This window comes from Lepidochelys kempii, chromosome 3, assembly GCF_965140285.1.
Source record: "Lepidochelys kempii isolate rLepKem1 chromosome 3, rLepKem1.hap1, whole genome shotgun sequence".
Classification (NCBI taxonomy): domain Eukaryota; kingdom Metazoa; phylum Chordata; order Testudines; family Cheloniidae; genus Lepidochelys; species Lepidochelys kempii.
This window is the reverse complement of record NC_136382.1, coordinates 43,387,350-43,408,736: the sequence shown is the minus strand read 5'-3', so window position 1 is coordinate 43,408,736 and position 21,387 is coordinate 43,387,350. Positions and strand designations below refer to the sequence as shown.

Sequence of the window (21,387 nt, the reverse complement as noted above, 5' to 3'; positions counted from 1 at the left end):
AAGCCTGTGTTCCTGGCTTTACTACCACATTGTATCTGGTATACTCTAAGCATCCGGGGGCATGGGAGAGCTGTGATACTGATTCCAGGACATAGGTGGCTGGACTGTGGGATCCCTGTGCCCAAGGAAGCAATCAGACATTGGGTCTGCATGTAGGAGTGTGCGTGAAAGATCCACAGCTAGGAATGGTGATTAGTCACCACCCAGACCCAAGGGGCTTAGAAGCATATGGGACTCAGCAGTTGGATACAATTGTAACAGACTGGATTCTGTTCAGAGAGCAGGACTGGGCCAGGTTGTGAAACCCAGATTTTCCTCTTTACCCCATATCTATTTTAGGATAGATGGATTCTTTACCTCACTGCAGCTCATACTATTATCGATGCATTGGGAATTTCATACCCTCATTACTTATAACTGCCTGTTCTGACTATTCTATTTTAAACTTTTCATAATGACACCTTTCTCAGATTCTCTGGGATATTAGCCATTTCAGTAACTAGAGGGGTTGGTTAGTTGAACTTCCCCATTCCTAACTTCTTAGGGCATGTCTTCACTAGCAATGTTAAAGCGCCGCGGTAGCAGTGCTTTAACGTGGCTGTGTAGTCGTGGCACCAGCATTGGGAGAGAGCTCTCCCAGTGCTGTAAAAAAACCACGCCCATGAGGGGAACAGCTGCCAGCACTGTTGCACTGTCTACACTGCCACTGTACAGTGCTGAAACTTGCAGTGCCCAGGGGTGTGTGTGTGTGTGTTTCACACCCCTGAGCAAGAAAGTTGCAGCACTGTAAAGTAGCAATGTAGAAAAGGCCCAAGTCTTCTAAGACACCACTTCATAAATAATAGTTGGAATGATAGAGTCCCATTGTTCTTGTAAATAGGGTAGTATCAGGTTGTTTCAGTTAGGAAGAGAAATTGAGGAGGGAGACAGGTATTTCTTTAGTGCAATCATGTTTATTTACAAAGAATGTACATAAAATTCTGTTTCCCAGAACACAGTAGAAATCAAACAACAGGAGGCAGTTTCTTTAGAATTTAAGACTCTTTCTAGCCAGCAGTCTGTTCATAAAGTTCTCTTTCTTAGCTTTTTCTCAAGGCCACCACTCCAGTGCCTCTCTTGTTGTCTCCTGGCTTTCTGCATCTGTCTGCCCTTTTTTCTGGTTGTTTCTGACCCACACAGACAGAAAGTCATACATGCGGAGATGCAATCAAAGCAGTCCCTAGCCCCTGTGCTTGCATTCCCTCTGATCTTTGGGTGGTGGCTTTGACTGCTTCAGTTATCACTAAACATTTAGTTGTCCCCTCATTTAGCCTGAATAGAAAGTGACCAGCATTCCCAACAACTTCAATGAGATTTGTGATCTCCTATAGATCAAACACAAGCTTGGGGTCCACCTAATCACCATTATAATATATTACAGACAGACCTTGCTTAATGTATTAGTAAAGACAAAACAGTGCTGATATTAATAGTTATCCATTGAATAATTTGTTTCTGAATACATATTAAGATAATAAAGAAAATAGGACTGGAAAGGAGCCTCTAGGCCATCAACCCACTCCCCTGCTATCACAGGCAACCACATCACATAATCCCTTTTATAAATTTATTTAGCTCTATCCTAAAGTCCAGTTAGGTTTCTTACCCTGTTACCATCCATTAATGGTGAATCATCCTTCTTCTGTGGACAGCATTCTCTAGGGTAACCAAGAATTATTTACACATTTGCACCCTTGCTCCATGTCCAAAATTGGATTGGATCTTGACCTGTCACCTAATGGAAGCCATCATACAGTTGGAAGATCTTTCTCTGATGACCATTTCTTCTTGGGGAGAATGTTCGTGTAGCCTTTTTTATTTATCTGACAGTTGACATTTTGTAAGATATCTGGTATAATCAAGTCTTCTGTATCACTTCAAAAAGACCTTTTCCAACATTTGAATATGTTCTAATGCAATGGAACGTATTACCTTTCTTATATCTGCTTAGCACTTTGAAACATCTCTTTTGACCCCTTTTTGAGGACCATGAAGCCCTGCCACTCGTCATTCCTCAGCTGTTCAGTATTTTCTCCCACTTCCTGTTCTGGATTTGGATTTGAGAAGCCTACACAATTCTCCCTGGGTATGTGAAACTGCCTCATATGATTCCTTTTTCTTCTGTGACTGGATAATCTGTAGTTTTGTGGAGACTCCCCTACAGCTTCTGAATTTCCAAGAGCAGGAATCTGGTCAATATTGGAATATTCAAAGAAGGAACATACCTACCTGTAATTCTGCCTCTCTGAAGACATAATTGACAAGATTACTACTCACCCACATATCAACCTCCTGATTTAATCCTAAATGGAGCACAAGATGTGGTTCAAGAGGTGAATATCGCTGGACCACTTGGTAATAGTGACCATAATATAATTAAATGTAACATCCCTTTGGTGGGGACAACACCACAGCAGCCCAATTCTGTAGATTTAATTTCAGAAAGGGGGACTACACAAAAATGAGGAGGTTAGTTAAACAGAAATTAAAAGATACATTGCCAAAAGTGAAATCCCTGCAAGATGCATGGAAATTTTTTAAAGACACCATAATAGAGGTTAGCTTAAATATATAGCCCAAATTAAAAAGCATAGTAAGAGAACTAAAAAAGTGCCACTATGGCTAACCAATGCAGTTAAAGAAGCAGTGAGAGACAAAAAGGTGTCCTGTAAATGATGGAAGTTAAAAAGGGAAATAGAATGGAAAATAGATAGGAGCATAAACTCTGGTGAATGAAGTGTAAAAATATAATTAGGAATATCATTAAAGAATTTGAAGACCATCTAGCCAAAGACTCAAAAAGTAATAGCATTGTTTTAACTACATCAGAAGCAGGAAGCCTGCTAAACAACTAGTGAGACCACTGGACAATAGAGATGCTAAAGGAGAGCTCAAGGATGACAAGGCCATTGTGGAGAAACTAAATGAATTTATTCCAAGAATAATCAGAAATCTAGGACAGGCTTCAGCAAAGTTGATAATGCTAGATCCAGACTGGCCAAGACAGTTTTGGTTTTGGATACAATGAACCTCTGAGTTCAGTGCTTAATCCTGCTGCCTCTCCAGTCTGATCTGATATTGCAGAAGCATAGCCAAATTCTCCACATGGATTGAACTTCCATCCACCTTACAGCATTGATTGTCAACATTAGAGAAGAGTTGCTTATCAGAAGTCCAAAATACAATTACTTGTTAAAAGTAGAAAAGACTGCACCAGAGCTAAATGGAAAATGATATACTGTATGTGCCCATTTATTTCAGCTGCATCGTTTGCAGATGCAGATCCTAGACATACTGAATTACATATTATAATTAAAAATATTTGGACAAACGGTGAATTCCCTAAGGATCATCAGCCACCTTAGACTCTCCAATTCTGTAAAGCTCAGTTTTCTCTCATCCCACGGTAGTCCAATTCCTTAAGGGCCTTATCAGGGTCTATCCCTGAATCAGACAACCTACTCCCATTTGGGATCTAAATATTGTTCTCATGGGATTGATGGGACCCGTGTTTGAGTCTCTAGCAATGTGCTCTCTTTTGGCTTGTTCATTAAAATGACATTTTCATAGAATTATAGAACTGGAAGGGACCTCGAGAGGTTATGTAGGCCAGTCCGCTGCACTCAAGGAAGGACTAAGTATTATCTAGACCAGGGGTCAGCAACTTATAGCACACATGCCAAAGACAGCACGTGAGCCAATTGTTAATGTCTACAGCATTAACAGCTGCTGTCTACAGCAGCGTGCCATTAAAAATCCTGCCTGGCCCGGACCAGACCGGACCGCTCTTCTCCGCCCCCCCGCTCACCACTCTCTCCTCAGGCAAGCTTCCCCCTCCCCCAACCTCTTCCCCCAGTGTGCTGGGTTCCTGCCCCTCCTCCTCTCCCTTCCGGCCACCGATCAGCTGATGGCCCTTGCTACAGAAGGGGAGAGGGAAAAGCGGAGCCACAGTGTGCTCTCTGCTCTGGGAACCTTAGGGAAGGGGGTGGAATCGGCATATCCCCTCCAGCGGCCTGCGGTGAGCCGCTCAGGACAGGGGGCTGGGAGCACCCCCATGACCCCAGCCCACACATCCAGCCCTCTGCCCTCACCCCTGCACCCCCCACACACCCCAGCCCTAACTCCGGCACCCCCCACATCCCCACCCCCACCCTGAGCACCAAACGGGAGCTCCTGCACACACACACCCCACATTCCCACCTGCACCCCTTGCACCAAATGGGAGCTTGCCCAGGTAAGCACACCCAAACCTCCTGCCCCAAACCTGAGCCACCTCCCTCATTCTAGCTCCTGGCCAGACCCTGCACCCCAACACCCAGTCTGCTCCTTCACCCCCAGCCCTGTTCTCAGTGCACTCCCACCCTCATCTCAGTGCAGAGAGAGGAAGAGAATGGCTAGAACCAGAGAGAAGGTAGGTACCTACTCTTTATGGACAGGGCCGGGACCCCAGACTGGCAGCAGGCTGAGCGGGGCTGGCAGCCGGGACCCTGACTGGCAGGAGCTGGCATACGAAACCCCAGACCGGCAGTGGGCTGAGCGGCTCCGCTCACTGCTGGTCTGGTGTCCTGGCCAACGGCCCTACTCAGCCCACTGCCGGTCTGGGGTTCTGGCTGCTGGCCCCTTGCCAGCTGGGGTCCCAGCCGCAGGCCCCTCTCAGCCCACTGCCAGCCTAGGTGAACGGAACCTGAGGCTGGCAAAGGGTTGAGCAGGCCGGTGGTGTAAGATCAGCATTTTAATTTAATTTTAAATGAAGCTTCTTAAACATTTTGAAAACCTTGTTTACATAGGACAATAGTTTAGTTATATAATATATAGACTTATAGAGAGAGACCTTCTAAAAACGTTAAAATGTATTATTGGCACGCAAAACCTTAAAGTGACTAAATGAAGCCTCAGCACACCACTTCTAAAAGGTTGCCAACCCCTGATCTAGACCATCCCTGACATGTGTTTATCCAATCTACTCTTAAAAATCCTCAATGATGGAGATTCCACAACCTCCCTAGGCAATTTATTCCAGCAATTAACCACTCTGACAGTTAGGAAGTTTTTCCTAATGTCCAACCTAAACCGCCCTTGCTGCAATTTATTTTGGGTAGCAATTACATTCACTAGAAGTGTAGGCGAGATCTAGGCACTTACAGCAGGGCCATTTTATGCCAAATTATACAAAGAAGGGTAACTCTGAGACCTCCTCCAAAGTTTCTACCCATAATTGTTTCTAATTTCCATTTTAACAGGTGATTGACCTCCCTATGTTTTTTCCAAAACCAAACTCTAATAAAAAGGAAACTAGGCTACACATTTTAGACATGCACAGAGCAATCATTTTATCTAGACAGTACAACGCTCTTTTAGGGTATACACTAGAATATTTGTTCCTTTTGCAGAAAGGATGAAGGTGCAATGCATTTCAACCCAGAGAATTTATAATTGGATCACTAGCTGCATTAAGCTATGTTATGAATTAACTAAGGGTGACATGCTGCAAAGAATGTAACCCTTTCCACCAGGGACCAATCAGCTTCCATACCTTCTTTGAGGAATGTGACCATAGTCTAAATATATAGGGCAGCTAGATGGAGTTTTATTATGTACCTTTGCATAGCACGGCTCCATTGTAGAAACATCAAAGTCAGATGCTTATTTTGACAGGGCTATCAGAAATCAGTGAACCAAAATTGGTTTGTGAGAAACTAGGCCTAATTGGGTGACCAAATAATGAGGGGATGGACTATTCCACCCACCACTCCCTTTGTGGGTCCTTAATCAAAAAGACTTTGGAGAGAATAATTGACTACTGCAGCAAGATTCACCATCCTGGCTGCCAGCTCCACCATCTCCTGGAATCCTGAGCCTTTGTCATCCTTATCCTGAGAGATGTTCTGACCACACTGGGCCAGAGAGAGGGACGCAGATGACATTACCACCCCAGAAGCTCCAGAGGAATATGAAATACCACCTGAGATGAAACTGGATTAGACTTTGGTAGCAGCAACAGTTCCAGCTCTTCTGAAGCAACTTCTTCTCTTTTTCCCAGAAGAACAGGTATCAATATCTTTGCACCATCTAAGAGATTATCAACCAAGGTATTTTTTCTTGCTAAAAACTCTCTTCAGCTAAAGGGAAAAGGATGTTGTTAAAATGAAAGTCTTACTTAATACTTTACTTTTCAAATGCCAGTTTTCCTTCTTTCCTTTATTTTTAATAAAAGCTAAAGGATTTTTAATGGTGTGTTTGCCATGGTACTAGGCATCCTGAGGTCTCTGCATACCAACCCCCAAACCTTGTTTAACACTGTTTAATGTTGCATGGTGATTGGGTTATCGTAACACCTATGTATTCCATCAAAAATAATATAACATCCCCTTACTGAAACTTCCTGTTCTTTTTATCCTGGAGTACCTACCTAATACAACACAGGTGTGGCTCATCCTGTAATTAGGGCCGCCTTACCCCCTGCTCTGCAACCCATGGGCAGGCCACCTTTTTAAATCCTCCCTCACACTCACACACACGCTTTGAACCTAATGCACCCAAGAGCAAATTGTACAGTTCTGATTTCTTTCACTGCACTTTTGTGTTCTGTTTTTCCAGTGGCTTTCCCGGCTCTCCTGTCATCTGACCCCATAGAGAGAGAAAATACTCTCTCACCTGAGCTGCATTCGTCTCTGCCACTTGGAACAGAAGCCCTTTCCTCTGATCCACCAGAGTATCCACCTGCCATTCCAAACCCCACTTATACATGCGTAGCTTGTCCCTTTTTTGTAGGGCCTGCTGCACCTCTTCCATCAAAGTGGCAAGTCCCCTTAAACCCACTAATGTCCTCTCTTACCAGCACTGAATTAATTGATTTTTCAAGTGTAGGAGGTGCTGCCATAACTGCAGTATCAGTGTGTGTGCTCCTTTTACAAACACTGACCTCAGCCTTCCCTTCATTCTGGGTTCCCATGCTTTGATCACATAATTCCAAGCTTGGTCTCTTTTTGGCTTAGAGCCCTTTTCTTGTACCTCACCATCAGTCTGCTCATTAGCAGGAGAGGTGCCCCACTTATTCCTCTTGAATGAGGCACAGGGGGCTGACTCATTTCCGAGAGCATATAAACAACTGCTCCTTTGACTCTCTTTCAGTCTCCTATATCTTTCCCTTCTTAAGGACCTCCTCTTTCTCTTTAGAATCATAGAATATCAGGGTTGGAAGGGACTTCCGGAGGTCATCTAGTCCAACCTCCTGCTCAAAGCAGGACCAATCCCCATTTTTTGCCCTGATCCCTAAATGGCCCCCTCAAGGATTGAACTCACAACCCTGGGTTTAGCAGGCCAGTGCTCAAGCCACTGAGCTATCCCTGCCCCCAAAATCCTGGACCACATTAGGACAAGTCTTTAGCACGTTCTTCCTTCCCACATCTGAAACACCTCTTAGAGGGTATCTTTTTTCCTTTCTTGTCCCCATCTTGCACATCTTGCATGCCACTTAGGGGACACTTCTTAATTTGGCCAGTTGCACCTTTTCTTTTCCTCGTATAATTTTACAGTTCTTAAAGGGGCAGACCCTCCTAAAATGTCCCAGCCGTAAACATTCAAAACCCAGGTTTCAGAGTAGCAGCTGTGTTAGTCTGTATTCACAAAAAGAAAAGGAGTACTTGTGGCACCTTAAAGACTAACAAATTTATTTGAGCATAAGCTTTCGTGAGCTACAACTCACTTCATCAGATGCATTCAGTGGAAAATACAGTGGGGAGATTTATATACACAGAGAACATGAAACAATGTGTGTTACCATACACACTGTAATGAGAGTGATCACTTAAGGTGAGCTATTACCAGCAGGAGAGTGGGGTGGGGAACCTTTTGTAGTGATAATCAAGGTGGGCCATTTCCAGCAGTTGACAAGAATGTCTGAGGAACAGTGGGGGGTGGGGGGAATAAACATGGGAAAATAGTTTATAATAGACTGGGAGTGGATGGGTCATTACACAAAGTAAAACTATTTCCCCATGTTTATTCCCACCCCCTGACCCCCCACTGTTCCTCAGACGTTCTTGTCAACTGCTGGAAATGGCTCACCTTCATTCAGAACACAGTAGCTGGCCCTTCCACCTCCGGACCACCCTTGGAGTGTCTCTTCCCCACTGCTCCCACTGCCAGTTGGGAACTCCACTCTCTTATGTCCAGGCTTCCCATATTTAAAACACTGCTGGATCTTTCTCCCCTGCTGGCAAAAGTGATTTCCCAGCCATATCTGCTGGGTCCACTGCACCTTCTGCTATTGCCTCTGCAGCTTCTACTGCAGAAGCATAGGATTGCCTGGGTCCACTGCCACTGTTCAGCCAACATATGAACAGCTTCCTCCATTCTCTGTATATCCCATGCCTTCAATTTTCCTCCTTGATGGGAAGTGGTCTGCTGTGATCCTGCTGACTCTGCCTGTTGTAATGCAGTGACCACTTTCCAAGAGCCATCTCAAGGCCAGAGATCACTCTGCAGCACCCTTCTCTGTTTCCCCCTTTTCAAGGCCCTTTGACAGCTCACAGTTCAAAGGTGGTTCATATAAATCCCACATTGGGTCCCATTTATTTATCCCTGTGATACATACTGGCCCTCTAGGCCCCAAACAGTTCAGTGTTTCTCTCCTGATTAACCAAAAATAACACAAAACACAAACTCAAACAGTCTTCATCGCAACTGACCTTTACAGTCTCTTCCCTGATTAGACAGGATCTCTCCCAGTCCTCCCTGCCTGGAAAGCTTTCTCCCTTGCTTCTTCAGTTTTTTCCTCTGCTGACTCACGGTCTTCCAGCTTCCTACAGTGTCTACATACCTTGATGCAGTTTCCTGGGTTTTCCCCCTTCCTGCAATTATCTGCTTTTTGTGTGTGTGGAATCACCCGATTCAACCCAGGCATGGCTCATCCTATAATCAATGCTGACCTAACCCCAGGCTTTCCAGCCTATGGTGCAAGCCAGCCTGTTACAGATATGTACAACAGATCTTGAAGAACCACAGTTACTGTAAGATAAGTAACCAAGTCTTTTAATGATCAATTAGTATTACTTGTATGTGTATTTATGATGTTTCTTTCAAAATAATGATAAAGCGTTTACGTTTATGAAAGTGAAATTAGTTATTCATGAACAAAGCTTTTGGCCAAACCATTCAGCATTGCATTGATTTTCCTTGTACCATGACCTCTTCATTTCACATCAAACATAATTTATAATCTTAATATCCAGACATGAAATTGGAAATAAGGAATCAGCACCCAGAAATATGGTGCATGATTTTATATTTTACTTTGTATGAGTATCTCTAAAAACTGTCTGATTTTTTTTATAGCAATGTTCCAAATATTGCCAAAAAATAATGATGATAATGTTTTGAGAACATTGTAGCAGCAAGAGAAGAGGTTGTTAGTAATTTTTTTAAAAAAATGTGATTCCCTAGGTGGGCATTACCATACAGTAGATAAGTTACATTTTGAGAAATAAAATACTGGTGTCCCTTTATTTACTTAGGTTACATTATTCTGCTGGGTCTGATTCTGTCTGAGCATCTTCTATTCTCGTTGACTTCAGTGAGGATGCAGGGCACTGAGTACCACACTGAACTGTGCCTTATCGCTGTAAAGCTTCATTTTATCCAATTTTGGTTGAAAGACATCTTTATATTTACACCTTACGAAATATCTTTACAAGTGTCCTTGATCACAACAGGAAACCTGTTTAGGATGATATAGACAGCTAAATATTACTACAGACAAAGCTTTTCTGACATTCTTCATTTCAAAGTATCCTTTAAAAGTCCAGCTATAACTTTAGAAGATGAGAAGTTTCAATGGTCCTAGCAAGTTTATGTGACTGAGGTGAAACTGAAATATCATACTGGCACAATACATACCACTATAGTTAAAATTATATAATAATTTCCATTATAACCTTCAACTTTCAGAAAGTTTTATGGGTGAATTAACAATCTTCCATTTTTAAAAGTTGAAAATGTCAGCTCCTGTGACGATCCAGAATGTTACTTGTATACCTAGTTGAAAACAAATCAATTCAATAGTTCTGGAGTGGTTTGAATACTAAACCCCAAAATGTGCTTTTGTACCTTACAAAATAAAAATAGGATTTTAATAACATTTTGTAGCATGATGAATCTATAATATGAACCTATATGTACTTTGGCTTCTGAAAAAATATCCCATATAGACCATATCATGATTTATCAGTCCAGTGATCAGCAAATAAAACATGTTCTAAGTAGACCGTTCATTGTAGACTGTGGTTTAAATAATAATTTCAATAATTATATGTTTAGAAGATAAGACTTTAATGGCTTTATTAAGGGCTATCAAGTAAATAATGAGCTATAAAAATGACTACTTTGTACTATATCATATCAGAAAAGACCTAATGTCTGTTTTTAACGGTTATGCACATATATGTGGTTGATTCCCCCACCATTTTCCTTTTAAAATATTACCATACAAATAAATTAAACATGAATGAATGTACTTAATTAGCATCACAGACTTGCACAACAAATTACATTATTTTCAGTGATCTGCAGGATTCATTAGACCACAGTCCTCAACTTAGGTCCATTCCTTCTGTCCTTGAAGCTTTAAAATACCTGTCTTAGTTTTAAAGTGCTTGCTTTGGATGGTGTTTTAAAAGAAACCCAAAGCTTTAAATGTTTCACATGTGGCTGCAGGAAACTTGAAAGTCAGGAATGAATCCGAAATGTGGGTTGAAATGAGTATGCTACTCTTACCAACCAGCCCACCTTTTCTGTAATCCTTCTAACTTTTATGGGGTAAATAGTCTCCGGCAATCAAGAGTGATAGGAGACCCCAAAGCAATCCAGAGTGTATTCTGGCCTCTCATCACATTCCAATGCAATAACATATTTTCATGACATGATATAATAAATTTGTCCAGTAAGACAAACCTGCAAGCCTACAGATTATGTATTTGGGAATTTGTGGGACCTATAATCCAAGTTCTGAATTCTGTAAAGAATGTTACATTAATGTTATCTTCCACTGCTCTCCCACCTCTACCCTGACTAGCTCTCATCTTAAACTGACACTTGTCCAGCTTTAAATATCTGCTGCACTTCACAGTTGTAAGAGTTCCTGTCCTCTCCAGTCTCTCTCTGTCATACTCCATGACATACCTCCTGTTACTTTGTTTTTTGTGATATATGTATATCCATACACTACAAAGCTGTTCATTTTTACACAGTATATTCATTCGCACCAAGCAGAGTGGTATCAAACACATGGCTTGCAAACCCTAGCCAGTTTGTTTGATATATTTTTTGTAATTTGCATGACAAGTTCAAATTTAGCAGAATCTAAGATTTGTTTTTTTAAATAAGTGTCTGGCCTCTCATGGAGGAAACCTTGAAAATGTGAACCAAGTGCAAATAGTGCACTGATATCTTCTTGAATGTGAAGCGTTCATGAAACAATAATATGTACATTAGTTATTTTGAAGAAAGAGTTGAAAATGGTCTCCTGTAAGATTTTTTTGTTTGTTCGTATTTATCGCTTGGTGGTTATATTAGCAATGACCTAGATGTGTGGTGCACCTCTTAGTCTATTTTGATAGTAATCTTTGTGAAAACACAGAGATGGTTTTGTAATCTTAGACCTTCATTTTAGGTGTGAAAAGTAGAGGCCTGAAACTTATATTTCCCTCCATTTAAAATGGCATAATATTTTATCAATTATTACATTAATGACATAGGGATGCTATTATACCTGGATTGTTGTGCTGATGAAACTCTGTGTGTGTGTGTGTGTGTGTGTGAGGGAGAAAGAGAGAGAGAGAAAGAGAGAGAATATTAAGCTCACAGGAAAAAAGCACCCAGCACTACGCAAATGGTAAAGTTCAGGTTGCATACATAGCCTCAGTCCATCTTCTTTTTCATCTTCATTTATGATTTAGTACTTTAATTAAATGGCCAGACACTGTTTCTCCAATAATACAGTATACATCATATTATATGTATGTCTATGAGTTTCTAAGGTGTTATTATGGAAAAGCCTTTGCAATGCCATAATTAAGGCCTCATTCTGTTATACATTTAAAGCAGACACTGAACCTCTGTTTTTTATGTGCCCCAAATTTTCAGTACGTAACCTGTAAATAAAATTGGAATTTTTAAAAAGTTTTAAGAAAATCTATTTTTCTGGTGCGTGCTGGAAAGATGAAGTGAAGGAAAGCAGAAGGATTGGAAGTGGAAATATGGGAGAAGTGCTTGAAAGTCAGTACTGGATATACTTTCTCTAAAAGGAAATACCTTTCATGCAGTTGTTTTTTATGTCTGTAAAATTTTGCCTAGGATATTTGGGTTCCAAAAGCTGCTGATGTGAGCTCAACCACACTAATTTCTCCCCACAACTTTTTCATATCAGTTTGATTTAAAATAGATATTGCAATAATGACAAGATTGCCATATACTCAGGGATCTGAGTGAACCAAAAGGGGATAGAATAATGGCACTTACATTGATTGCCTTAAAAATAGATTGAAGAGCATATTTCCAATGTGATTATGCTAAGGAGCTTCTTTAGCTCTCTGAAAGTAGGGTGGATTGGTTGAAATCACTGATTTTAATTATGATTTAAATTAGCAAGCATGAAATCTTGATTTAAATAATTGAGTTTATTTGTATTTCTACAAATACAAATGGTTTGTATTTCTACTTTTTGTATTTTCCTATAGAAAAGCTGAGTCTCATTAGTTGGTTTAAGAATTAAAACATGTTGATTTACAACTAAATATAGCTTTCACACTAAAATTGGGGCTTCCTTTTGCTCACCAGGAGGATACCGCTATATCTATACCCATTTATTTAAGCAGTTATATAGGTTAACTTGCACTTATTCAGATTCTTAATTTTTACAGTTTTTATTATGTTGGAAATTGTTGAAGGATTTCTTACTTATTAGATTTTTTTTTTTACTTGTGATTTGAATCAAGCTCTATTTGAATGGAAATTCAAATTAAATAAATATGAAAAAAATAACAGCATTTAAAATTTGTTTGGTGTTGTGTTTTGTTTTCTTTAGGCTTTTTTAGTTACATAAAACTACCTTAAATGTGCTGGATACATAAGAAAAAATGTATCAAAAAGTTTATCAAAACATATTTTTCATTTAAAACTGACTTATTAAACAGAACTGATTGTTTCTGGTCACCATTTCCCGTCAAGATTTCAGAACTAGTAGCTACTTTTGCACCTAGTTTTTAATGCATAAATTGGAAATAATAAAAATTTTAAAAACCCAGCTTTTCTGCATTTTCAATTCCCAGTTGGTCTCTTAACTTTCAGAGAACTACTCATGCTGAACTAGTTGAATAAACTTAAATGAAGAAAATATTATCTTTGCACCTGCAAAAGAGATTAATATGGTCAAAAATTGGTTTTATCACTACAACAAACTATGGTTACAGGTATTTAAACAGTTACTTCCACCAGTTCAGTGGTCTGACTTTCTTTAAAACTTCAGCAGCAAATATGTATTCTTTAATATTATTTTAATTTAATTTAAATTACTTTAATAGATAATAAAACTCTTAGAATTTAATATAGGTTGCAATAATTTCAAATTGGTTTATTTAAAATAATAAACCCATATTGAATTATCTAAAAACAGATTTAAATAAAAAGTCTATTTTTTTGAAATCTATTTTTATCCATCCTTTTTGAAAGCCAAAAGGAGTTTAAATGTTTGATGTCTGAATTCAAGTCTTACTTCGCCATCTTTTGTCACAGTAGTTAAAATATTCAGTGGATCTCCAGCTAAATTTTGTCTCTACATTCAGATGTACACACATTTTGTCATACTCTCAACATCTTTAGTTTCGTTCAGTATAAGCATCTTCAAAAAAGAGTAGTATCATTGCAAATGTATTCTCTAACTTAATATGGTTAATTACCGTTCTGTCCTTGCCATCCTTCACTATGATAATTATATATAATATGGATTATGTTGCAAAAAATCAGATAAAATATAACATTGCCTGAGTCATTGCATGTTTTGATACATACAGATCAGGTAGGTGGGGTTTGCCTTCTTTGCTTAGATTTTTAAGAACCTTTGAACAAAATAATTTCTACATGCCTTTCTTGCAAGTACTTTCTGAGAGTCAAGTGGTCTATAGTTGAACTAATCTTTCTTTTTTAAATACTAAAGGTTGTTACTTTTTGCTATTGACTAGATAAGACATTTTCCTTTCTACCTTAGAGGACTGACTTCCTTTACTAAAAGTTTGAAATTTATCTATTGAGAATAACTTTTTCTGCTCCTAATCTTTGACATATTACTGTTTTGCCTAAATCAGTGATTTTCAGCCTGTGGTCTTCAGACTCCTGGGGGTCTGTAGATGATGTCTAAGTGGCCTGTGAAAGGTGACAGTGAAAATACAGTTTCAGATCCCAGAAAAGGCATTTCATTTTTCTGATCAATCAAAAGTATGTGAATCCTCCCACCTATAGGTCAAAACCTGGAAATGTTGTTACCATAGAAGCTCACAGTTTAGCACCTTTTCTCTTTCTGCGTCAAATGCCACGCCGAGCACATGCAACATTTATAGTTGAATTCTGTTCAGCAAGTTTTCAGTCTAAAACTTCTATGTTAGTGGACCGCAGAAAACAAGTTGAATTTCCAAAGGGGTCTGCACCTCCATTTGAAATATTTGGGGGGTCTGCAAATGGAAAAAGGTTGAAAACCACTGTCCTATATATAAATACTGTATTGAAATTTAGGCTTTTACAGATTGTCTTTTCCTAACCCAGTCCCCTTTTCAGACAGATAAACTTTAACAAAAAAAATTTCCTTCAGCAGCCTTTTAGGATTAATAGGGACCACAAGGGTCATCTAATCTGCCCCTCCTGCCAAGATGGGAGATTTGTTGTATCTAAATCGTCCAGGAAAGATGGCTCTTCAGCCTCCATTTGAAAACCTCTAGTGAAGGAGTTTCTACAACCTCCTGAGGCACTCTTTGCTCGTATGGCTTGCATTCCATCCCTTGGATCATCTTTGTCACTCGCCTCTGGATCCTTTCCAGTTTCTGTACATCCTTTCTATATATTGGTGACCAAAACTGGACACAGTACTTCAGCTGAGGCTTAACCAGTGCTGAGTAGAGCAGTACTATTACCTCCCGTGACTTGAATGCTATGCCTCTGTTAATGCAACCTAAAATTGTATTTGATTTTTTTGCATCAGCATTGCATTGCTAACTCATGTTGAGGTTGGATCCAGCACAACTCCCAGGCCCTTTTCAGCAGTGCTGCTGCCAAGCCAGTTTTCCCCCACTCTGTATTCATCCATTATTTCCACCTCCTCCTTTTCAACAGATTAAAGGACAGCCGCTTTGTACTGGTCAATCCCAAATGTCTCTTGTTGAGCACTGTGATTCACATTTCTCTGCCTCCATACGTACAATATTATAGGAATGTCATTTCAGCATAGCTGATAGTTATGTGATTTGAACTATCTGTTATACAGTAGGCAGCTGGAGGCAAAAGGTCCCATTACTGGTGCCTGGGATGTAAGATTAGTAAACTTTAAAAGATCTGTGAACAGCACAAATATATAGTCACATAAAAAGAGATTTTGGAGCAATAGTCTGCAGAGTTTGCAATATTGGAACAAACATTTCTTAAGGCACCCAATTGCTGTTGTGGTCGCAGTGGCTGTGCATGCCCATAGCCTTCCGGGTCAGTAGTCATGTTCCTATGAAAAAGTGTGGTGTTTTGTTTAAAGGACATTTTCAAGGTTTACATGCCAAGAAGTTTATCTTTTCATATAAAATGCCTTTTGAGGGTCTCTGGATACTGAAAACAATCACTCAGTACTCAAAAACTAAGAGCTGCAGCATTGTTAAAAGGTCATCTGTTGTGCAGAAGGAATTATAAACAACAAACACAAATATTCTTGAATTGCTTAGTTCCACAGAGTAAAAAATATTTTGTTCACATTATGCACTGCTGCCAGGAGCCCTACCAACCTTAGGAATCAAAACAATGTGACTATTTTGGATCTAATGTCAGACCCTTTAATTTAAATAAATCCTTCAAAGAAAATGTAATTGATGAGTTTCTGGCTATTACTGGTCCTTTGAAATTCAGAGTGGCAAAATTCCAATGTCATGGTGACCTTTTAATCCTTGCAAAATCTCCATATTGTAGTATGTGTTAAATGTCATAAATAGCAATATACTGACTATCTAACTTATATACTATTAAAATGAAATGCTTTATCACTGTGCTATTGAGAAGATAAAATAATTGTTGTAAATGTATTTTGCATTTTATATACATTTAGGAGGTTTGATGTTTAAGTCTAAGATATCTGAACAGTTTTTTCATTTGATTATTTGACTGAGGAGCTAGGAAAGAGGGTAGTGTTTGTGTTGGGCAGAGGATACTTCTGCAGTTGCATACAAAAATAAGGAAAAATGTATCAGTCTGATAATATCCACTTTCTGTATGTGTTGGCCATTTGTCCAGAATTACATACTCTCTCCTTTTCTGTCGTCTTGTTACTATTTTCTCCTGTCAATATAACTATGGCAGCCCACTTGCACAGGTTAACTGAAAGCAGGATTTGGCCCTGGGTTTTTACAGTATCTCTGGCCTGGTACACTAATGGATCCTTATATTCACTTTTCTAGGCCAAATTTAATTTCTGTAACTTTAAAGAATTTCTGTAAATAAATTATTCTTTTTTTTATTTAGCGTTGATGAAAAATAGCAAAACAATTTTTGACTATAGCCTCTTTAATCTATGTTTGGAAAGCATCTTGCACACTATAGGTGCTGATGCAATCTAAATAATAAGTAGCAAGTCTTTGCTGAGATTTTAGTTAGATTAAACTTTGAAAACAAGCTTTTCAGTTTGTTTTTATAGTTTCTCCCAATGTAATAATTTATTTCCACAGAATTGTACAATTAATGTAATTGTGTAAAACGCCAATATAATTTAATAGATGCTTTGATAAATATTGTTTCCTAACAAAGACTATTGTATCTGGTGCCATAGAAAAAAACAAAATTACCACAAATGTCACTTTACAGTTACTGAATTTTGCAGTTTCATGCTGGAACACCATAGACAGTAGCAGATGGAATTAAGGGATGATGCTTTTGTTTCTGTTCTGTTTCAGCTCCTTGTGGAGGCCAGTACACTGGATCAGATGGGGTGGTTTTATCACCAAATTATCCACATAATTATACTGCTGGGCAGACTTGTCACTATTCTATAACTGTACCTAAGGAATTTGGTAAGAGTTTGGTTTTACTGATTTATGGTTCACTAACTCCTTTGTTCTAAGGTTGATTTTATTTACTGTTTAGAAATAGTTCTAAGAAAAAATGAAACTTTGTTTCTCGTGCAACAAGAAGGGACAACTTTTTGCAGTATTGCAAATTGTTTAGCGAGAACATACATACTTTTGATCCATAATAGATTCAAGGGTTTTCACCATCCCATCTGCCCCAGGGTCATCAACAGAATCCATCTAAGAATGGTCTATGTCTGTTATTCAAGAACATCATGAACTCTTTCATTGATTACATCATTCACCATCATGGCATAATCATTCATCCAGGGTTCATGCATACACAGTAAATCAGTAGGTAAGAAAAAACAATACATAATATAAATATAATACAAAAGCCAAAACTTTATCTAAGAGAGATCTCCAAAAAAGTTTATAAAATAATCAACAACTAAATTATCTGATTCTTGCAGTGTGTCAAAATAATTGTACAGTATCTCTAAAGCATGTGTGATTGGTGTTAGGACGTTTTCAGGTATGGCCTTCAGTAAAGCCAGTCCCACTACTGTGGGCACAGATAACAGGGAAGAAGATAGATGACTGCCACTTTACTTCTTACTTATCAAGTGTGGCTTGAAAAATTAGCCCTTCAATGAACTGGATTTAGAGCAGTTTAGTATATTTAGTACATACTATATGCCACAAAATCTTTGCTGTAAGGATTCAGCAGCTTTACCACTAAGAAATTTGGAAGAGCTACTAACAGAAGCAATTACAGAATGGCAGGTTGAGATCTTAGGGAAGGTGTATCACACATAGTAATAATAATTTAATAATGTGCCCTTCCAAATCTAACCTTTTGACTCCATCATGTTTTCTCCTAAACAGCGATTTGTGTCAACACCCCTCTGTCTTTGATTGTGTAACCTGTGTTCAGTAAGCCTGTCCCCAGGATGGGCCAAGGGGGGAGGAGGCAAGTGGGACAATTTGTCCTAGGCCCCGCAGAATACTATAGTATTCAAATGGTAGCTGCAAAACTCAGTCCCTAATTTTTCAGCATGATGACAGCTTGCCTTTGGGGAAAGGATAATTTAATTTTTTAATTTAAAAATACAAAAATATAGAAAATCAAATTTAGGGTGTGCATTCCTGTTAATCACTAAATAAATGAAATTAGCTAATGGCTATACGATGAGTATCTGTTGATCTCTTTTATCAGAACAGAAAGTAAATTAAGATGCACTCCCTGCATGAAGTCTTACAAGAACCCAGCGAGGAATCATTTAATAAAGAGTATAAACAAAAATATACTGTACGTTTCATTTTATTTTCTCTTATTATTTTCCAGTTGTGTTTGGGCAATTTGCCTATTTCCAGACTGCTCTGAATGATGTGGCAGAGTTATTTGATGGAGAACACCCTCAGGCTAGACTTCTTAGTTCACTTTCTGGATCTCACTCAGGTAAAGAGAAAGCAAAAATAAATATAAACCACTTATGTGACTTAATACAGAAAGCATGGACTTCTGCACATTGTGGGTCTGCTTTTAAAAGTTAAGTAATTGTGAAGGGGATTAGGTGTTGGAACAAACTGTCAAGGGAAGTGGTGGATTCTCCATCTCTTGATGTCTTCATATTAAGACTGGATTTTTTTTTTTTTGGAAGATTTGGTTTAGACAAACACAGGTTATTGGGTGCAATGCAGGTGTCACTGGATTAAATTCTAGTGTGTATTATGAATGAGGTCAAACTAGATGATCTATCTAATGGTTTCTTCTGGTCTTAAAGTATGAATCTCTGCATTGCACACATAAATTCTGAGTGTCTAATTTATGCACACAAATTATTTATGTGTGTACAAAATCAATTATTTCTGCATTTACATGTCCAGTTAACAGTTGGTCAGGTATGCAGGCAGGTATCTGGAGTGAAATCCTGGCCTCATTGAAGACAAATCTTCCATTGACTTCAGTGGGATCAGGATTTTGTCCCTGATTTGCATGCCTATGTTATATATTTGTACACCTAAAATGAAACATGCACAAAAATATGTTTGCAGTTGCATGCACCTAATATTGAAAATCTGGCCTCACAGAGGCATATACATTGAACTTTACAAATATGAGTTTGGGATTTTTACAACACACCATTTTCCATTCTCTTCAGTCTTGAACATGTGGCTTACTTTATTGTTTACTACTTATTAGAAAAAATATTATGTATCTGTTTTATAATTTAAAGAAAATTAATGTTTTAATGTTTGAAAAATGAAGACTATCTTTTTCCTTTGGTAAATCCATTCCATGTAGGTTGCAAAGGAAAAAGTTCCAGAATTCATTTTAACATTGTTTACAGTAGTTTAACAACAAAATATTGTTTGATTTTTAATTGTCAAGATAAAAGAGAGAATATTATCTAAACATCACATTTTGCTGTATCATACATATATACACAAAATGAAGACCAACATCTATATTTCCCCACAAGCCTTTAGAAAATGACTGAAGGGCAAAAAATGTGCAGTTTTTCCTTATTGTTCCATGACATCTTCAGAACAGATTTAATGTGCCAGGTTCATATGGCATTTGCACTGGTGTATATCTGGAAGATCTCCATTGAAGTCATTAGAGTTACAACAGTTTGTAGTTGATGTGAATGAGAGAAGCATCAGACCTATTGAGTCAGCTCATTTAAACCAGAAGTAAATCAGCACCTCTCCATTCATTTCAGTAGTTTCTCTAGAGTTATGCTGCTAAACAGTAAGCACACCATTGTCATAATCAAGAGTGGTAAACTGTGCATGTCAAAAGTGCAGAAATACAAAATCAAATACACAAATATACATATCAAATAGGAAGTTGGAAATCTGAATTTTGATATGCATTTAGCAAATGAGAAAAAAACCGAGTAAATATTTTAAGTTTCTTCATGACTTCTTAAATTTGCCTTCCAGGTTTGCAAAGCTTGCCTTGAGGAGAGTACATACAGAACATGCCAAGTGATGAGCTAACATTATTTTAAATTGAATTGCTTTTAGAAGATCTATTTACTAATATAATAAAAACAACTAGGAGTCCTTGTGGCACCTTAGAGACTAACACATTTATTTGGGCATAAGTTAAATTTCTTAGTCTCCAAGGTGCCACAAGGACTCCTCATTGTTTTTGTTGATACAGACTAACACGGCTACCCCTCTAAAACCTATTAATAATATAATGTTACTCATGTGATATGTTAAATATTTCACAGAGACAGAGAAAGATTCACTGCAAAAAGAGAGTCAAGAACCTATTTTCTCTCATTTTAGTTTTTTGTTTTGTTTTAAAATTGTATATTCCATTTTTTTAGAGAGAGACCTTGGGGTTCTTTTGAAAGGCTTTTAATTGTTTAGTGCATTTTGGAATGCAAGCTAAAGCTGTCAGTCACAGATAAACTCTGGCAAAAACTCTTCAAATGACACTGGCCCAAAAGGGTAACAGACTCCAAGGCAAGCAATTTATTACAGCTCTAATCCCAACAGCTGCAGTAAATATCAGAAAGTTTATACACAATATAATTGTACATCACAAAATGTTTCTGTTTGATGGTTATTTCTGTATACTTCCAATGGCAAAGTTAATGTTGTTAAATATGATTAGCAGAATTTTTTATACTAAAACATGGAAGGAAAAAAAGAAGAAAATTGTACTATTGTCTATCAGTTTTTTTTAACAGGATATTTTATTAAAATCTAAAATTCTCTCATCTTTCCAGTCTTTATTTAATTTTTTCCATTCTCTCTCTTCCTTTTCTTTCCCTTCTTCATTTGTAGGAGAGACATTACCTTTGGCTTCATCCAATCAGATATTGATGCGGTTCAGTGCAAAGAGTGGGGCATCTGCCAGAGGTTTCCATTTTGTCTACCAAGGTAAATCTGTTGGTTTTTAGTTCATCCCCTTGATAGAATGTTGGCGGACGCAATGGTGCCAATCTCATCTACATGACTGGATTGGAATGTTTATTAGATCACAAGATGTTTATAGTATTCTTTTAGCTGGAATAATTTTGAT

General features: G+C 38.4%; 1 protein-coding gene across 2 annotated transcripts in view; it reads left to right on the top strand.

The window, feature by feature from the left end:
* The window catches only part of CSMD1 (CUB and Sushi multiple domains 1), a 2,003,711-nt gene that overhangs the window by 1,674,446 nt on the left and 307,878 nt on the right, over positions 1-21,387 (top strand). For both annotated transcript variants that reach the window (XM_073336216.2, XM_073336215.2), the window contains exons 31-33: positions 17,226-17,342; positions 18,688-18,801; positions 21,150-21,245. In XM_073336216.2, the coding sequence (XP_073192317.1) occupies positions 17,226-17,342; positions 18,688-18,801; positions 21,150-21,245 (327 nt within the window). The remainder of the gene's footprint in view (positions 1-17,225; positions 17,343-18,687; positions 18,802-21,149; positions 21,246-21,387) is intronic.